This window comes from Diospyros lotus, chromosome 3, assembly GCF_014633365.1.
Source record: "Diospyros lotus cultivar Yz01 chromosome 3, ASM1463336v1, whole genome shotgun sequence".
NCBI lineage: Eukaryota > Viridiplantae > Streptophyta > Magnoliopsida > Ericales > Ebenaceae > Diospyros > Diospyros lotus.
In genome coordinates, this window is record NC_068340.1 from 1,906,499 (window position 1) to 1,926,398 (window position 19,900).

At 38.1% G+C, this 19,900-nt stretch overlaps 2 protein-coding genes across 3 annotated transcripts in view; one reads left to right on the top strand and one right to left on the bottom strand.

The window, feature by feature from the left end:
- The first annotated feature begins 3,188 nt into the window (after positions 1 to 3,188).
- LOC127798204 (methyl-CpG-binding domain-containing protein 4-like) lies at positions 3,189 to 7,159 on the top strand. Of its 2 annotated transcripts, XM_052331591.1 has the most exons (3): positions 3,189 to 3,460; positions 4,836 to 5,000; positions 6,358 to 7,159. In XM_052331591.1, exons 1-3 carry the CDS (start codon positions 3,251 to 3,253, stop codon positions 6,862 to 6,864), a joined length of 882 nt encoding a protein of 293 aa, XP_052187551.1. In that variant the 5' UTR covers positions 3,189 to 3,250; the 3' UTR covers positions 6,865 to 7,159. The 2 variants fall into 2 exon arrangements, with proteins under 2 accessions (XP_052187551.1, XP_052187552.1); XM_052331592.1 differs by lacking the exon at positions 4,836 to 5,000 and having other exon boundaries at positions 3,203 to 3,460.
- An 881-nt stretch (positions 7,160 to 8,040) lies between these two features.
- Positions 8,041 to 19,900, bottom strand: part of LOC127798203 (piezo-type mechanosensitive ion channel homolog) — an 84,248-nt gene continuing 72,388 nt past the window's right edge. Inside the window, exons 18-21 of the mRNA XM_052331590.1 lie at positions 12,864 to 13,367; positions 10,280 to 10,421; positions 10,033 to 10,177; positions 8,041 to 8,562 (exon numbers count right to left, since the gene is read on the bottom strand). Coding sequence (XP_052187550.1) covers positions 8,427 to 8,562; positions 10,033 to 10,177; positions 10,280 to 10,421; positions 12,864 to 13,367 — 927 coding nt within the window. The 3' untranslated portion in view covers positions 8,041 to 8,426. The remainder of the gene's footprint in view (positions 8,563 to 10,032; positions 10,178 to 10,279; positions 10,422 to 12,863; positions 13,368 to 19,900) is intronic.

Here is a 19,900-nt window from a genome sequence, read left to right on the forward strand (position 1 = left end):
GCTTTTAGTTGATTAATCTCAGAGTCAAGAGTTATATTTTTCATTTGTATGCGGTGTGTATCTTATTCAAGTAAGATTATATTTACTTCCACTTGTTGTGCAACGGGGTTTTGTATTAAGTTTTTTAAGCTTTAACAAGACTAAGAAATTTTTTTGGTACTTTAGAACTTTCAAGTTTTAACTTAAACAACAAGTACGTAAGTTTTAGTATAGCGAATCTTTATAAAAAATTATTGTATTGTGGTTGATCTTCACTTAATCTTATTTACTTTTCATAGTGCAATCATATTAATAGATTAAATTCTTATTAAAAATATTTTTTTTTATAAAATTAGTTAAGTTTTCTTAAAAATTTAAGAGTCAAAATTGTCAATTTCAACAACTAATATTTTTTAGAATTAAGAGAGTAATATTTAAATTTTACTTTATTTCAGAGTGTGTGACTAATTCTATTAAACCACATAATTATGATGGTACTATAATTAAAAGTGTCCAATATATTTCTTTTTTGTTGAAAAGGGTTTGATAGTAATTTTAACTCTTCAATTTATTGACTTTGAACTTAAAAATTTATAAATGGACATAGAATTTTCAAATTTGTATAAATTGTTAAAGTAGAATTTGCAAAAAAAGAAGACCTTGGCATCCACTATCGATCCCTTCAATTTAGATAAGGAGGACCAATTCATTCTCCATTGTTGAAATATTCCATCCATCATCAGAGGATTAAGATGGTTATCTTTTAGCATTGACACATCGACCTTGGTGCTCAAGATTAACATTTTTAATTAATTCGAGGTACCATGTGGCTTAAATTGAGTAAAATAAATAGATCACAGGATAAAAAACACATGGCAGGAGTCTAGCTAAAAAGCATAATCACCAACTAGAGCACCCACCACGTGACAAACACAATGGCCTTTGCAATTAATAAGCATGGTTCAACCGGTATAACTTGAGCCCTTAAACTCACGCCGGGTCATATCCTGAATTGGGCACTTAGCAAAAATCATGTTCAGACTATCTTAGTGTAGACTACAAAAGCCCTTAGCTTCGATGGCAGGTATACATTAATTTCAGTTCTATTTTTTAATACTTCGAAAGTCTAGAAAAATTAGTATATATCGAGAATAGTATAAAAAAAAAATAATAATATCAGTTGAATATTTTTTGAATTGAATATAGATAAATAACTCCCGAATTAAGCGTGTTTGAGCTGGGAAAGCTCAAGAATGAGTAACCCTCGGAAAGTTCAAGTAGGCCCATCAGAGTAAGTTATTTCGATTCTTCCTATCGCTCGATGCGGGATGTTACAAGTGGTATTAGAGCCGACCCCCGAACCTCTGAGCGCGATGGTGGGACAAACCTCAATGAGAACGCTGAGTCTCGAATGTGGGTGCGTATAGGCATCTTAAGCAAATCCCACATCGGCCATGCAAATGGGGGAGATCTGAAACCAGTTATAAGGTCACATGACGAGGACGTCATGTGCTTAAGGGAGAGAGAATGTAATACCCCGAGAGTCCAGACAAATTAGTATATATCGAGGATAGTGTAAGAAAGAAAACAATACCAGTTGGATATCTTTTGGGCTGAATGTAGATAAAGAACTCTTGGATTAAGCGTGTTTGAGTTGGGGAAGCTCAAGGATGGGTAATCTCCTGAGAAGTTCGAGTAAGCCTATTAGGATAAGTTGTTCCGATCCTTCCCATCGCTCGATACGGGATGTTACATATTTGTTATTTTGCTCCATTTCTATAAATTAAATACTAATTAAATCGTCAGAGCATACGCTGTTTGCAAGGAATTACTTAGTGTTGTCTTGAATTCCACTTTCCAGCAATATCAAGTCCATTGTCATTAAATCCACCATCGGAACCTAAGTTCCAAAGAAATATCCATTAGTTCCTATTGCCAGTGGCAAAGAGTTAGAAAACGATGACACTATGGACCAACTCGCTATATTGATGGAGATCTTTGTTTCAAAAAGCCTTGCAGAGGCAAAGGAAATAGGAGGCGATCTAACAATATAGTTCCTCAGATAATCAATATCAAGATCACGAGAGATAATATTGAACCAAAAGAGAGGAAAATGACAATTGACGGTGAAGAATTTTCCACCATTTTTATTGATTTTAAAAGAAAACAAATAGTCACGATTTGATATGAGAAATAATGACAAGTTACGAATCATAAATGTTAGGAGCTACTGATCAAAAGTGGTATGGGCTTCCAGTGAAAATGGTCATACCAAAATGCTTCTCCCCTGACGCCCAAAGCGAGGAGATTGAAGAAACAAAAGAATAAAGTTAAAAAAAAAAATTCTCTAATCAAACAATCAAAGTGTTTCTAATGTATGTATTAGAAATATTTTTAATATTAATTTAAATTTTTATCTGGTGTTTTCAAAAAAGAATTCTAATTAAGTGAAAAGTTTCTTGCAAAATGATTTTGGATCAATATTAAGCAAGTTTTATCAAATTAAATAAAAAGTCTATAGTTTGTAATATGGAAACATTGTTATTCAATTGCTATAATGATAGAATTCGTTTTTTTTTTACTTTTTTAAGTTGGGATAAGTCCACATCCAAATTTAAATATTTTGAAACTATGACACTTTCAAAGAAATTCAAGGAAGGGTATCTTTATAGTTTTGTTATAGAGTCAAAATACTCTATAAAGGTATCTTTGTATCATTTTGCAAAAATTTCGTCACTTAATTAGAAATCTATATGTGCTTAGACTAGTTCATAGTTGAGATTTGATTGTTGATCATTTGCGTGGTCTCCTTTTATTACATAATGTATTTATATAAAAACGTGAATTCTAAGAGACAAATACGTTATTTATGATGTATGATCACTAAGTACGTCATTTATGATGTATGATCACTTTGTTTTATTTCTAATACTAAAATCAATTTAATCTGAGTCTCACCTTTACAGGTTGAGTAATTCTTGGGCAATTTTGAGTGCGATTTTCATGAACCAAATCAAACCGTGCAATTTGGCGTGTTGAAAATATCCTAAACCGATCATGGGTTGAAGTTAATCGCTATTTATTTTGTTGACCTCAAAATTAGGGGTGTGCAAAAAAAAAAGGGGCATACCGCGACACCTCGGCAGTTTATCTAATTAAGTAAAGAAGTCCACAGTTTCTAGCACGGAGACATTGTTATTCAATTGCTGGGGTCTAGTAATAAAATTCTCCTTTTCAAAGGCCGTTGTGAGATAAATTTTGACATGGGGTAATGGCGAAAATTGTTAATAGTATTGGGTATTTGTCCGCGCAGGAAGATGACAGAGGACAGACGACGGCCATCGGGGCGTGTCTGACGGACAGTGCGTACGTTATCGTGAAGCATCTGGAGAGAGAGAGAGAGAGAGAGAGAGAGAGAGAGAGATCTTCAGGCCAGGGCTTGATTCGCCTGAAAATGTCCGATACGCCCAAAAGTCTCAAGGTATGTGACGACTTGCGTTTTCTCCTTATGTCAAATAATTTTTTTTTCTTGTATTTCTTTTACAGATTCGAGCTTCGGATGCTTGATGCGATCCCCCTTCTCTCTCTGTTAGTTTTTTTTTTTTTTTTTTTCAAGTTGGCGTGAGGCGTTTGAGGAAATCTCGGTTGTAAATTTGTTCATTCTGTGCGAAGTGTTATTTATCTTGTAATTTTCAGTTGATTTTCGTCAAATTCCGTTTGGTAGATGGAAATTGTTCAGAGAAACGCAAATTGTTTGGTAGCTCAGTAATTGAGGAAACGTAATTCCCGTTTTTCTGCTGATGATTCCTTTCTCTTAATTGTGCTAAAGGTCTCTCATTCTACTGCTCTCTGAATGGTGAATACTGTTACAGGGCAAGAAGGATGAAGTGTTCCTTTTCCTTTTGTCGGTGTCGATTAGTTTTGATTATATTATGGCTTTCATTCCCAATAATAATGTTTTCAATTAGGTAATTGACAATAGAAATCTGGGCTTTGATGAGTAGGGCATCCTCAAATGTCATCATATTAAGCTACAATTTATGTTATCTGAAACAGGAAATAGGGCTAGTTAGCCATCCAACAGCTTACTATGGTGAGAAACTATAGTTTCTATTGAAGAATCCCAATCCCAGTTACTTGAATGTAATTGAGATCCCTTAATTTTCATTCTACCAGAAACTTCAACAGTGTGTTTTGGAGTTGGGATAGAATTGAAATGGGTGGAAGGGGGTTCTCCTTGTGTTGGAGAAAAATAATAATGAAATGTAATAGAAATGGATGGAAACACTTGCCATCCATTCTCCAAAAGTTCTATTTTTTGTCTCCCCCGAATTGGGGAGAATGGATGAAAAACTTATTTTCCTGTGTAGACGGAATTAACTTTGATAATTTTCTAAAAAGTTTAAGGGTTGTTCCCTTAAAGAAAACTGGAGTAGTTTTCCAGAAAATTTTTCCACAGGAATAGAAAATTAAAAATTGTGTTCAAATTATTATTTTTTTTCTAAATTAGAAAACAGAAAACTTGTCTGTTTTCCAAACTTGTATTGAAAATCAGAAAACATCTTTTACCTGTTTTCTGATGTTTCCTTTGTTAAAGTTTACCATGTTTCCAAAGTTTTTCCAAAAGGAAAACATGGTTTTCCCTTGGAATGTCCTGAGATCGAATCTGGCTTCTTCACAAAATCAAAAACATCTCTTCTTCTTGCAGTCTTCTTCTTCACGTCCCTTGCAGTTTGTCTTCTTCACATCCACTGTCGCCAAGCTGAGCGTCGCCAACTGTTGCTTCTGTCATCATCATCCACCATCGCCAACTGTCGCCGTCCTCGCCTCTTCCTCCATTGACCTCTCCTCTTCAGATTCGCAGGTCCTTTGCCACCATCATTGTGCCTGACCATCACAACCATCGCCGATTGTTGCAGACCCTTTGGCTTCCTCCAGTGACTGTTCCTCTTCAGCTTCGCAGACCTGTTGCTGCTGATCACCACAGATCCTTCTCCAATCGTGGCAGATCTATCGCCGCTGTGAGTCGCCCACCTTTTCTCTTCAGCTTCGCTAACCCTTTTCTGCTGATCGTCACCGCCGTGAGTCGCCTCTTAAGCTTTGCTGCTGTCCATTGCAGCTGGAATGGATTTGTTTGGCAGTTGTTTTTGATAAATTATCATGAATTTATCAGTTAATGTTTCTAGTTTTGATTTGTATATTTTCAGTTAATGTTTCCAGGTAGGAAATTTCCTGATTTTGAACATGTTTTCTCGTTTTTTGAAGACTAAAACTGGTATAAAAATGAACGCATTTTCCATTTTTCTCTAATTTTCTGTAGAATAGAAAACATAGAAATAGAGATGAAAACTGGAGATAGAAAACATAAAACATTCTCCACAAGTAAACAGCCCCTTATATTTGCTCTTTTCTTAACAAAACATTATCTTCCCATTAGGATTTAGGAGGAAATAATTATCATTTGTTGCTTAATATTTTTTCATTCCATCCATATCCATTGCTCTTCCAAACAAGAAGAAAGTATTTTATGTTACTTTTAATCCCCTACTCTCCTAAACAATAAGAAAATATTTACATCGATTCAATTTATTTCAATTCCATTTCATTCACTACTAAATCTCTCCCAAACAAAGCCCAAAATCTCAAGTCTTCAAAGTGAATTAAATGGGTAGGTTTTGAGTGAGCAGTGGACTTTATCCTAATGGGATGTGCAATTTTGACATTGGCACACTGGATCACCTGATCTGAAATAAAAATAGAGTGAAGGCTACTTTCACCCTGCAAATGGTAGATTAAGATTTCCAGTTGGTTGCTATTTGTTGTGCTTGCCTTTTCAAAAGGCGCTCCATGGGCCATATACATAACTTTATACAAATTGTGTTATGCTTGGTGATTAGTTTTATGGACTCTATCAGTTTCTGCATAAGATTAATGCTGCTAGATACTATTCAGATTTCTCGTTTATCTTTTTCCCCTCTTTCATCCAATGAATAAAATCTAAGGAAACTTTCCACTTAAAAGTGTTGTTGAAATAGTCTTAAGTATCTTAAAACCCCAAAATTGTGACACAAGGTTAGGATTTCAAAAAACAACACCACCAAGCCTTATATCTCACTAGGTAGGGTTGGTTATTTGGATTGTAGCTCACCAATCATCTCTACTATGATCATATCTTTTCTAATTCCATTTAATTCATGTCACTTATGAATTTTTTTTTTTCCAGTTTTTCTTGGACTTTCTCTAAATCTTTTTGTTATGGAGTTCTTCCATTTTATCAGGAGCAATTGTTGGTTGTCTTGTTGCGTCACCAAACTATCTTAATTTTTATTAAAGTTCTTTTTTTTGGGTCAGTGGCTTACTTTGATTCCTGTTTGACAGAAACGGGGGTCGGGACGTACCACAGCCATAGTGTATGCTGTACAGTGTGAAGAATGCTTTAAATGGAGACAGATATCGGCACAAGAAGAGTTTGAGGAGATCAGAAGTAAATTTATAGAGGATCCTTTTGTCTGCAACAAGAAAGCTAATGTTTCTTGTGAGGATCCCGCTGACCTTGAGTATGACAGCACTAGATTGTGGGTCATTGACAAGCCAAACATTCCCAAGACACCAGCAGGTTTTAAGAGGGACCTGGTGCTTCGAGGGGATTTCTCCAAAATGGATGCCTATTATACTACACCTGCTGGAAAAAGATTGAGAGCCACTAGTGGAGTAGCTTCATTTTTAGAAGCAAATCCGGAATACCAAGGTCTGTCAACTTCAGACTTCAGTTTTACACCTCCAAAGGTGATGGATGACACTATTCCAGACAATGTTGAAAGGAAGGGCCCCTCTAGCCTTAACAAAGGGGCCAAAACTTCAAGCAACGGAGAAGACAATGCCTGAGAATTTTTGAGACATTGGCTTTGTTGGATTACATGATTGACAAGTTATAATCATTTCTGGTTAACTGCATGTTGTTGGCTGTTGGGATGTGAAGATTGGTTTCTTGCTTTGGACCAGGATTTTCCTGCCCTTTCTGGTAAAATTTTGAATCGGGGAATGAATCATTATGTAGTTATAATTCTGGACCAGCGGATCACATTGTTTTCTTTTTGCGAGGCAAATAGAGACAATTGCCATATGTATATGCTTGGGAGTACAGTTGCTGTACTTTTGAGAAAAATATTTGAACTTTTAACCCCAGTCTTGCATAGGTTAATATTCTTATAATTGACTTGGATTAAGATTGTGTGGGGTTAAATTTTTGTGGTATTTGACCTAAATAAAAAAAAAAATTACTTATAACAAAAGCTTCTGTTCTCTATTGTGACCGTATACATTGAAGCAAAAAGTAAAAAATATTTTTGAATAATGTTACCCCTTATGAGTATGCTTTTTAACACTCTAAATTGTTATTTTAGTGAGTAAACTAAAATTGTCAACACCTGACAGTTGTATAATTCTCTTTATTGTTTCTTTATATAGAAGATTTTTTTTGTTCGTTTGTTTAGTTTTTTTTTTTTTTTTTTTTAATTTTACATTTTGATGCTCAAAATATGTCCTAACATTGAGCTGTAGACGTTTTTGTAATTTTTTATTTAAAAAAAATTATTTACAGAAAAAATATTAAATTTAAAATTATAAACATAATATTCATAAATATTGTTGATAAAAAATTACATAAACATTTAATTGTCAGAACCCTTTCAGATACATACATATATATATATATATATGCTCTAAGTGGTAAATTTTATTCTTAAGAACATTTTTCTCATTACTGGCTAAACACGAATAACAATATTAAAGTATTTTTCAAATAATTTGACCCAATACTAAGTTGTGTACATAGGGTTTAAAAATAAAATTATAAATCCAGTTTTTATAGAAGTGATTTTACGATGACAACAACAATAGAAATTCCACAGTAATATCAAACGGGGACTAAAGACTGGTTCTTCTTGTAAAATGTATTTTTTCTATTACTAAAGATGAGGGTAAGTTACATGACCATTGATGTAGCTGAAATGCAATTTAACCACAAACTAGCAGTCACAGTTATGAAAGTAGACAAGGAAAGGAAAAATCCCAAGAATAAGGAAACTGCTTACATTGCATTGTTACCATCTTTATCTTTACATGATGATCCCTGGTAGCCTCACCTGCCAGCTGAAGATTATACATACACTCTCCTACAGTCTAAAAGATGATGATGCTCTAATGAAGGACAAGCAGCAGGATACGGTTTTTCTCTTGTGTACACCTTCAAAACACACTAAACGGGAAAGCCACAACCATCCTATTGTTGAAAGCTCGGTACACTTTTGGAGAGCTTCCCAGACCAAAAGACAACAAAGAGTTAGTGTGAGATCAAGTTCTATTCACAGTAACTGGATGCTAATCGGCCTAAAGTCAGTCGTAATCCTGTCAAGTTGAAGCCTGAGGTTGCATTTGGGTTGCAGAACCTAGTCGAGTTTGGTATACTCGAGCAGCATGTGTGGCGACCTGTAAATTTTTATGAGCGTCCAGTAGAGGACCTCCTCCACTCCAAGCTCACCCTCTGCTCTTGCAGCATATATATCCTCGCATATGGCAATCAACCTTTACAAAACCAGAAAAGTACAAGATTTTCCATAAGAATTTGGGCTCTGAACGGCATAAGTCTCAAATGCAGGAAACTGGAAAACCTAAATATAGCTAAAGTTTATTTTGGTTTTTGTTATCACAGAGAGGAGAGCTATTGCCTTCGTCCTGTAAATTCTTCATCTTAACATTCAAAGATCATGGTTAGCTATGTCAAAAATGAGAGAGGCATTCTGAAAACCATGAATTCAGATATTTTCTGTTAAACTGTTAAAAGTGTACCCTTATCAGTGTGGAAAAAGTACTATTGCACAAGCCAACCAACTAGAACATATTTTTTTTAACTTTTAAGGGTTTTTAGGATGAAGGCAACAGGCTTCACAACTCAACAAGACCTTCAAAACTGTTTACAACATTTTTTTTATGGGTGTAACCTAATAAATAAAAAGGAGAGGAGGCTCTTATTTATTAATTCAACATGATAATAACTACAGCTGAAAAAATTACTGGTGAAACCCATTCTGATTTTTCTTGGCATAAGACAGGATTGCCAACTGTTGCATAGTTCTTCAAAATTGACATGACTTGTTAACTGTATTCGTTTTACCCTGAAAACTTTCATCCAACTTATTCAAAAATGACATATAGCTATATCATCGGAGTAAAGAGGTTTGGAAAATTATGATTTTTCCAGTTCATGTCAGTTTACTACCAATGTTTTTCCCTTGCATGCATGGAAAAAGCACTATCTGGATGAGCAAATCAACAGACATATTTCTAACTTTCAAGTGTTTTGTGATAAAGGAAGTGACTTCCTCAGCTGAGTAGAGCCTTTCAAATTGTTGAAAAATTTTCCCTCCTGTCCATGAACCTAAAAAATTATAAAAGATCATATAGGTGGGGTTATTTCAAAAAACCTACCTAATGTTTGCTATAATATTCACTTTCCATTAAACTTTTTGTCATCCTACAAAATCTAGTTGAACCGCATTTTACTTAACAAAGGCCTACTCAAGGCGTAGTTCCTCATTTTTTCTCACTACAAAACCTTGCTAGCAGCTCTAAAACTACATCTGGGACTTCTATTCTATTTTATAGATTTTTTCCACAGATTTTTCCTAAACTTCTAAGACCACTTTTTGATTTATGACATTTTTCCATTTGGAACCATTCTAAAACTATCCCTCATAGTTGATTTTTCACACCTAAAACCCCTCAAATGATTTTTTCTTTTTGGTCTTGTAACCTTACCGCCACTTTTCTCTACTCTTGGGAAGTGTGTTAACTATTTTTGTAAAATTTTTCTCTGTGAAGATTTATACCTTAGGAAGGTCTCTATTAGGTTAAAAAAAATGCAAACTGATTTTCATACTGTTATGGTAAGTTTAGTGCAAAGTGAAATTATGACAAATATTTGCTACTGTTCTGTAATTATCAGAAGAAAAAAAGGTAGCTTCAAACAAGAATCATAGACAGTTTTCCCATTACCTATCACAAGAAGGAAGATTCTCATAAGGGATTCTCATTCTTAGGTCAGAACATTGAAGTCTGATAAACCGACCTACTGCAAGAACAAAGGTAATGTAGAGGCCCCAGATGCTGAATTTGCTAAGAGTCTCCCCGATAAGGCCCTCTGAAAAGGGATACAAGGATTAACAACAATTCATTAGAGAATAATTACACTACAAAAACCATCAACAACTTATGTTTGTTAATAAAGTTTCCTGAAACATACGTGGTGATTCCTCAGTTACAATGATGGCCATTGGTCCTGCGGAACCTCCACATCCACTTACATCCAATGGATTCACATCATGGAAGGACCACCATTCAGGACTTCCATGATGTATCACAAGATCAGCACAAACTTCATTTTCCTGCAAAAAAAATTGTGTGTTTTTGTTGATAATTCATATTAGTTTGATTGTGTGCTGTATGCATTATTTGTACCTTGTACCTAGCTTAGGTAGCTTGTACATAGCAGTTACAGTGTTTTAGTATAAATGTTTGTAGCCCTAGCTTACTAGATCTGACCGCATCCACTTAAGGAAATCAGGATTGACAACTGGCTTAGTATCATCGGATTGAACGTATTTAGGCAGTAGATCCGTTTTGTTTATGAATGACAACAGATCAAAAGCCCTAATTGTTGTTAAGATCTACGCCTTCCAGTAGAGGTAATTGTTAGAGTCAAGTTTTGTAGGAACAAAACTGAATGCTTTAGACACAGAAGCAAAATCCAACAGAGCAGTAGAGGATAAGGAGGAAGAAGATGAGGTCGAATCACGAGAAGCCATGGACGCAAGTCGCAATAGCTCTGATACCATGAAATAGAATGAAAATAGAAGATTTGAAGAAGTAGCACCTTGTCCAAACTAATTAAAGAAAATAAAATGATTCTCGACACATTACAATAGAAAGGCTATCGAATATATATAGCCTTGACTACTATGCCTACACCTCATAACTAACTGACAATCCTCTACAACCGGTATTACCGTTGAATAATACAACCAGCCAAATACAAATACAACATATAAGAAACAAATGTTATAAAGAATAAAGGCTACAACTAAGCTGCCTCATTCTCTTCAACAGAAATGTCTTATAAAGGAGAATCATCCTCCTGTCGATAAAGAAAGGTATCAAAGACTAGTTGGAAGGTTGATATATCTCTCTCACTCGTCCGGATATTTCTTATGCTGTGAGTATTGTGAGTCAATTCATGCACTCACCTAGTCAACAACATTTAGATGCAGCTTACCACATTTTAAGATACCTAAAGGGGACACTAGGGATGGGGTTATTGTTCAAGAAAGAGAATGAAAGAGGAGCTGAAGGCTATGCTGATGCTGATTGGGCAAGATCTGTGATAGATAGCCGGTCAACATCAGGTTTTTGCACTAAACTATGGGGAAACTTAGTAACTTGGAGAAGTAAGAAACAAACAGTAGTGGCACGGAGCAATGCAGAAGAGGAGTTTAGGGCAACTGCCCAAGGTATTTGTGAGTTGATTTGGTTGGTGAGGCTAATGGAAGACATGAAAATGCCTCTAACATTACCAACAACGTTGTATAGTGACAGCAAGTCAGTCATAAGCATTGCTAATAATCCCATACAACATGATAAAATGAAGCACGTTAGGATTGATAGAAGCTTTATACAAAGGGAAATTGAAGAAGGAGAAATCAAATTAACTTATGTTCCTATAGAAAATCAAGAAGCAGATGTCCTTACAAAGGACATGTCAAGACCAGGGTTTGAAACACTGATTAGCAAGCTGGGAATGAGAGATATCTATTCACCAGCTTGAGGAGGAGTGTTGGAAATCCAAATGATAAACAAGAAGATAAGCAGCCTGGGCCTTGTGATAAAGATGTGACAAAAGTGCTGCCAAAAGATAGAGATAAGGAGAGCTTAAAGATTGAGGTGATAAAAAAGAAGAGGCTCTTAGATAATAGGAGAAATTATAGGAGCTGAGATTATAGAGATAATATACCAAAATAATAGGGAACAATAGTTATCCCAGTAGCTATATATCTATACCGAATTCAAAGTTAGATAGAGTTCTAATCTCTTATAAAGTAGATCAGAAATATACTTGTATAAATATAGGATTCATAATTCAATACATGGTATGATTGATATTTTTCCTATAATTCGTTAAACCTAAGAAACCCTACTTAGGTTTATCCTATTTTGTTCAGGTGTGCTGTATACATTAGTAGTACATTGTACCTAGCTTAGGTAGCTTGTACATAGCAGTTATAGTGTTTTGGTATAAATATTTGTAACCCTAGCTTAATAGAATTGAATGATTCTTTTCCCTCCAATTTCTCTTTTCCTTCCAATTTCTCTTTTCCTCTTCTTTTTCCCTCAGTTCTGTTTACCATTTCTCAGTTTTAAACCTGTGAACAATCCTGTGATAAAGAAATAAGACTACTTTAACAAAGTAGCCAAAATATAGCTTTAAAGAGTAGGTAGTCAGTATCTTTCTTATGACTCCCTAAATTTCCAAAACTTTCAAAGGCAACAAAAAATTAAAAGATAGTGAAAATGCAGATACTCCTAATAACCAGAGTTGTTGCAGGGCCTAGACTGTAACCTCTAATCAGAATATTGTAAAGGCCACCATGTGTTGATAAACAAAAAAAAGAAGCAAGTTTGGTATAAAGGGGAATAGGGAGAAGGCTGTGGTTCAATAATTTATCTACAACCTCTAACAAACACTATACAAAATCCACGTGAAAAAGATCAATGTACAAAAATAACAAAGTTGAAGAAACAGTTTAAAGTTGCCTAGATACTGAACTACATACCTCGGGCTCAAAAGATCTGACTTCACCTGACCCAGTAACCCGAAAGAATCTTGAGTATGTATTATTTATCCTAAAGCTATTGCCAGAACCCTTGAGCACTGCCTGAATGTCTGAAGGGTCTGGAAGGTTTGGGCCATCAACACTAGTTTCATACTTCACAAGTTCCTTGCCTTTTGGTCTATCCCTTGTTAGTATCCAAGTAAAAATGACATCCATTTGATCGTCAATGGACTGAACAAATCTGCTAAGAACCACATCAGGGACAAGCCACAAAGTACTAGCATCAGGTTGGCAGCATATAAGCTGGATGTCATTCTCATCATATGCATTCAAATAACCATGAGGATCAAGATTAACAAGTGGGTTGAGGTTATTCCATGCAATTCCTTCACACAAAGTTGTCTGGAACAAGGTCAACTTTCCACCTGTTGTCTTAATGTCAAGTTGAACGCTGGCATCCTTGATGGGGTTTGCTATGTTTGTTGGGTTACCACTGCTGTACATCTGGAAAAAAAAAAAAAAAGCTCAGGCTTCGTTAGAACCCAATTAACTCCATGCATTGCATTGTTTGTGTTAAGAATGATAAGCTAAGAAGAATAGACATTAAAACGAACATGGTACACAAACGCCCATCAGAAAAATTAAGCCAATTAAGCTAGAGCAGCCTACAATTAGTCTACAACCTTCTTATTTCATTTTTCATTCTTTCTTTCTTTCTTTTTTCTAGCTTGAAAATGAGTGAAATTAGGATAGAGCAAATCATGAAAAGGTATGAACAATACATGGAATCTACAGTAACCAGGTGTTTCTGCTCAATAATTGAATTCAAAAACTTGGTAATGAGTTTGTCATTTTATTGGTTTCCATTAAAATTGTATGTACATTAATTTTTTTCTTAATCTTTCAGTTAACAAATCTAAACACCGTAGTTCTCTACTTCCTGGGCCTTTTTTTTTTTTTTGAAAGAAGATAAAAATTTCTTAATTAATTTAAGAGAGAATGTGAACAAAAAAAAACAACCACCCAAACATATCAAAACCCTCACACCACCAAATGAGACTTTAAGACAAAACAGAAGTCAACAGCCACGCAATCCTGAAGGGAATAGAGTTCAAGAAACTGAAACCACCCTCAGCTGCTGTCAGTAGCCAAAAGACAATCATACTCAAGGAGGCAGAACCACCCCCAAGCTGAAGCTGAGACTGAACACCTCCTCTACTGCCAAAAACACAATGGATCTGCACTCTATAAGTTGTGAACAGGAGTATGGAAAAGAGGGGTCCCAAGCCTGAATCCAGTAACATAGACATGTAATAGTCAGTCTGAACAGATCAGATGAAGGAAAATCATTGTCAAACACTACTGTTAGAAATCCCTAAATAAGGCTTATCTGCCGATAGAATCTGCCTTATTCAGGAAATCTTGTACAATCCCTAGTCTTTCTCTTGTTATTACCTTTCCTGATTCCTAGGATTAGTTTCCTGATTCCCTGGGAGTTGACCTACCAAATATAGTATCTCCTATGTGTATAAATGATACATGTGTATTATCAATGAATATGAGAAACTATTCTTCTTCTTCATGGTATCCGAGCAGTTGCTCTTGGGCCCGCCCTTCACCAGCCTTCGTTGTTGATCGAAACTGCTGGGATCTTTCTCCAAGCAGACCTGCCCAAATTGATAGGCGTACATTGCTGTTGACCTACTTCCTATCATCTAATAACCAGCCTTCATCACTGAAACTTTGTTCTGATTCCTCCTTCCAAACAGTGTCAGAAAATTTCGAGACCATGTCATCAGGTTCATCTGGAACCACCTTCGAGTCAAGACAGAATGTGTCCATTAGGGAACTTCAGAGCATGAATCCTGCCTACCGACTGAATGGGAGAAACTATCTCCAATGATCACAAATCATGAAGACATTCCTAAAGGGAAAGGGAAAGGGAAAGGGAAAGGGAAAGATCAATCATCTGAATGGAACATGACTGAATCCTAGTGACCCAAATGTCATGACCCCAAGGATCCCCAATGATAGATTAGTAAATATAATAATAGGAGTTTACATGCATTATACAATAATTGTAATTTCCTTTTCCTTTTTCTATTATAGGGCTTTGTCCTTAGCTAATAGGCAGTTAGGCTGTTTGTTGTATTGCACATGGGTGCATGTGGGAGGCTGTAGGCTATATATAAGCCACAACTGATGATGGGAGGATTATGCTTTGATTGATAAATGAAATTTTGATTTCCCTCCCCCAAATTCTCTCTCTCTCTCTCTCCCTCACTTTCTATTCTTCTAATTTTCTCTATTCTTCTTCTAAATTTCCCCCTTCATTCTTCCAATTTCCAATCCAATCCTAGGTTAAACCTTATTTACATGAAAATTGGTATTGAAAATTGGTATCAAAGTAGTCGTTCTTCGACTGTGGTTCATGCAATCAGCGATTTTAAGAAGTATAACAAGCCAGCAATTATCGGAAGCTAGATTTGAAATTGCGAGTTGGTTTTCAGAAGTTGCACATCTTTGGCAAATTCAAGTAGCAGTGTCGGAGGCGAGTTAGGTTGCGAAAAGCAACTTTGAAGGATCGAGTGAATCACAGGAAGTTGATTCTCGACGGATCGATTGCCGGCAGTTGCTATAGCATGCGATCCAGGCAGAGTCGCTTGAATTCCAAAGCCAAGCCAGGGTCCTCTAGCCATTGGACAATGATTGGGGTGTGGGTCACCACCGTGTAAGTCTTGATTGGTGTGAGCACAATGATAGAACCTTTATTGTTTGATTGAATTCAACTCTTATAGTACCTTCAGTAATGGAAAATAGCAAAGACAAGAAAGAAAACAAAAGAAATTAGGCATATTCGAGAGGGCCTCACTCTCCAACGGTTTCTTCAACAAATTTTCCACCCCTTCTCTCTCCTCCACTCTCTCCTTTTATATCTCTCCCCTATTCTGTTTTAGCCACGTAAAATAATATTCTCCTCTAACCAACTTCTGACTCTTTTGCCCCTGACCCAATTTCCTTGGTTGCCCTTATCGCTTCTCTCATTTTACGTCTTTGATAGGTAAGACTAATGGGAGTCCTAACAATACTCCTGCCCACAAGTTTCACCTTGTCCTCAAGGTGAAATTCTGGAAATTGATGTAGGATCTGCTGATAGGGTTCCCAAGTGGCCTCTAGGGGTGGCAACCCCTTCCATTGTATCAAGACCTCAAGGCTCCGTAGATTTTTTCCCCAGCCCGGCCTTACCCCCAACAAGAATTCTGGTTGTACCTTCAATTCCAACTCAACTGTTAGCTGGTCGGGAAAGTTAGCTATTTCTTGCACTGCTCCCTCCGCTTTGCAAAGCTGGGAGACATGGAATACCGGATGGATTGCACACGAAGGTGGTAAGGACAGCTTGTAGGCCACCTTCTCGATCCTTTTCTCTACTACGTAAGGCCCATAGAACTTAGGAAGCAACTTCTCATTCATCCGAATAGCCAAGGTCTTCTGCCGGTAGGGACGAAGTTTAACATAAACCAGGTCACCCACCTTGAATTCCACATCCCTCCTTTTTTTATCGGCTGTCTCCTTCATCCTCGCTTGTGCGCGCAATAGTTGGGACTGCAGCTCCTCCAAAACAGAATCTCGTTCCATCAATTGCTTTTCATTCAATCAACGACACAACTGTGGTGCCTTTCTCGAACCTCAAAAGTAGGGGAGGTTCACGCCCATAAACTATCTGGAACGGGGTCAATTTCGACGAGACATGGAAAGAAGTGTTATACTAATATTCCGCCCACGGTAGCCAGCTACATCATGCCTTGGGCTTGGAGGAGGAAAAACATCGAAGGTAGGTCTCCAAAGTGCGATTTAGGACCTCCGTTCGGCCATCGAACTGCGGGTGGTAGGTTGTACTTCTTCTCAATTTAGTGCCTTGCAACCTGAATAACTCCTCCCAAAAATGGCTAACAAAAATTTTATCTCTATCGGAGACTATAGAACTTGGAACCCCATGTAATCGAACTATCTCCTTCACAAAATCCCCAGCAACGCTAGCTGCTGTAAAAGGGTGTTTCAAGGCAATAAAGTGTCCGAACTTACTTAGGCGGTCCACAACCACCAAGATAGTATCCATCTCAACTGACTTAGGCAACCCTTCGACGAAATCCATGGACACATCTTCCCAAACTCGACTAGGAACCGGAAGTGGCTGCAGCAGTCCACCAGGTGATAGAGCCTCATATTTATGTTGCTGGCACACTTGACACTACTGACATATTGTTGAATGTCTCTCTTCATGCCCACCCAATACACATTGGCAGCTACCCTCTTATAAGTCTTGAGGAAGCCGGAATGACCCCCAACCAGTCCATCATGGCCTTCCTTCAGCATTAACGGAATTAATTCTGACCCTTTAGGAAGATACAATCTGCCTTTGAATAGCAGATGGCCATCCACCAGCGCATAGTGGGTTCTGTTAGAAGGATTTTCCTGCAGCTCTCTAACAATCTATTGGAGTGTAGCATCTCCTTTCACCTCCTCTTTGAGTTGGTCTAGCTGCACTATTTGGGGAATGGAAAGGGCCATCAAGGTGGCAGAAGAAGGGAGGCGTGAGAGAGTATTGGCTGCACGATTCTCCAATCCGGAACGATATTGAATCTCAAAGTCGTACCCCATCAGTTTCATGACCCATTTTTGACACTCTGGGCTAACCATCCGCTGCTCCATAAGAAATTTTAGGCTTCGCTGATCCGTTCTGATAACAAACCTGTGCTCAAGTAGGTAATGTCGCCATTTTCTCACTGCAAATACTATTGCCATCAATTCCCTCTCATACATCGATCTCACTCGACCCGTGGGGCTTAGGGAATGATTGAAAAAAGCAATTGGGCGTTGCTGCTGCATTAACACTGCCCCTAATCCCTGCCCCGATGCATCAGTTTCAACCATGAATTCCTTTGAAAAATCTGGCAAAGCCAACACGGGTAGATTGGTCATTTCCCATTTGAGGGATTGAAAAGCTTGTTCTGCCACTTCGTCCCAAAAAAAATTACCCTTCCGGAGGCGGTCGGTCAGTGGCTGTGCCACCTTCCCATAATCCTTCACAAATCTCCGATAATACCCCGTAAGACCCAAGAATCCTCGAAGCTCATGTAAGGATTTGGGGCTGGGCCATTCCATCACCGCCTTAATCTTAGAGCTATCCGTAGCCACCCCATCTTGAGAGATGACGTGCCCCAAATACTCAATTTCCCGCTGCCCAAACTGACACTTCTTCGCATTGGCATACAACCAATAGACTGTTAGGAGCCCCAACACATATCTCAAGTGTTTCTTATGTTCAGCCATATCCTTACTGTAAATCAGAATGTCGTCAAAAAATACTAACACGAAGCTCCTTAAATGCTCCTTAAAGACCTCGTTCATCAACGATTGGAACGTAGCGGGGGCGTTCGTTAGCCCAAACGCCATAACCAAAAATTCATAATGCCCCTCATGTGTGCGGAATGCAGTCTTAGGAACGTCATCAGGTGCTACTTGGATTTGATGATATCCTGATTTCAAATCCAACTTGGAAAAAATAGCAGCCCCATTCAACTCATCCAAAAGTTCTTCAATAACTGGAATTGGAAATCTATCGGGAACGGTTACCTTGTTTAAAACTTTGTAGTCAACACAAAATCTCCAGCCACCATCCTTCTTCATGACCAGCAACACCGGGCTGGAAAACGGACTCACACTTGGTCGGATAAGTCCAGCTGTCAACATTTCTCGAACTAGCCTTTCAATCTCGTTTTTCTGAAGATTGGGGTACTGGTAGGGCCGCACATTCACAGGTGATGCTCCCGGCTGCAATGTAATCATGTGATCCCGCCTCCGGTGTGGGGGAAGCCCACACGGTTCCTCAAAGACATGCCCGAATTCTGCTAAAAGCTCATGCAAGCTGCCAAGAACTGCCCAGCCAGCAACTTCCTCTTGAGTAGTTAAACTCCCCAATTCCAACAACACCCCTTCTCCACCCTTTCTAAATGCCCTGATCATTGACTTCAATGTTACCAAAGTTTTGCTAAGGCTAGGATCCCCATACAGTGTGATAGTAGTCCCCCTTGCTCTAAACTTCATGACTAATGAGCCCCAATCCACTTGTGTTTCCCCAAGAGTGGCTAACCACTTCATTCCAAGGATAACGTTTGAGCTCCCTAGCTCCAACGGCAAGAAATCTTCCACTACTTCCACATTTTGCAACGTTAAGGATACCCCTCTACACACTCCAGACCATTGAACAGCCATGCCTGACCCCATGATCACACCATAGCCCTTTGTTAGCGACCTGGCCAGTCCTAGTTTCTGCACCAAATCTGACGCTATAAAGTTATGAGAAGCCCCACTGTCAATGAGAACCACCACCTCCTAGCCTCTTATTTTTCCCTTGATCTTCATGGTTTGTGGAGGGGTTAAACCAACTACCGAGTTGATGGACAGCTCCACTACCTCTCTTGTTTTGACGAATTCACCTTCCTCCCTTGAATTCTCCCCTGTTTCAACTTCACCTATATCTTCCTCGTCCTCTTCCCCCTCTTGAATTACCATCACCTGCAGCTCCTTGTTCTTACATTTGTGCCCAATCATATATTTCTCGTCACAACGGAAACACAACCCCTTAGCTCGTTTAGCTTGTAGTTCACTCTCGCTTAACCGTTTAAATGGGGAATTGTTCCACTTACCGGTATTAAGTGGCTGGTGAGAGGAGCCGGGAATGGTGGTAGTCGATCAGGGTGACGCCACCGGGTAAGGAGAGAGCAGCACTCGTTGGTGGTTGGCGACTGGAATTGCAGGGGCCTGTGACCGGGCTGCGCCTGGATTGGAATGGCCCCCTTGCACCACCAGATTCCTTTCCTCAATTCGTTGGCCTTGCACCACCAGATTCCTTTCCTCAATTCGTTGGGCTATGTCCATCATCTCCTCCAGCCCAATTGGCCTCAAAACTCTCATCTTCGCTCTTATGTCGGCCTTCAATCCATTTATAAAATGGCCTTCCAGCAGCGCCTCTGGCA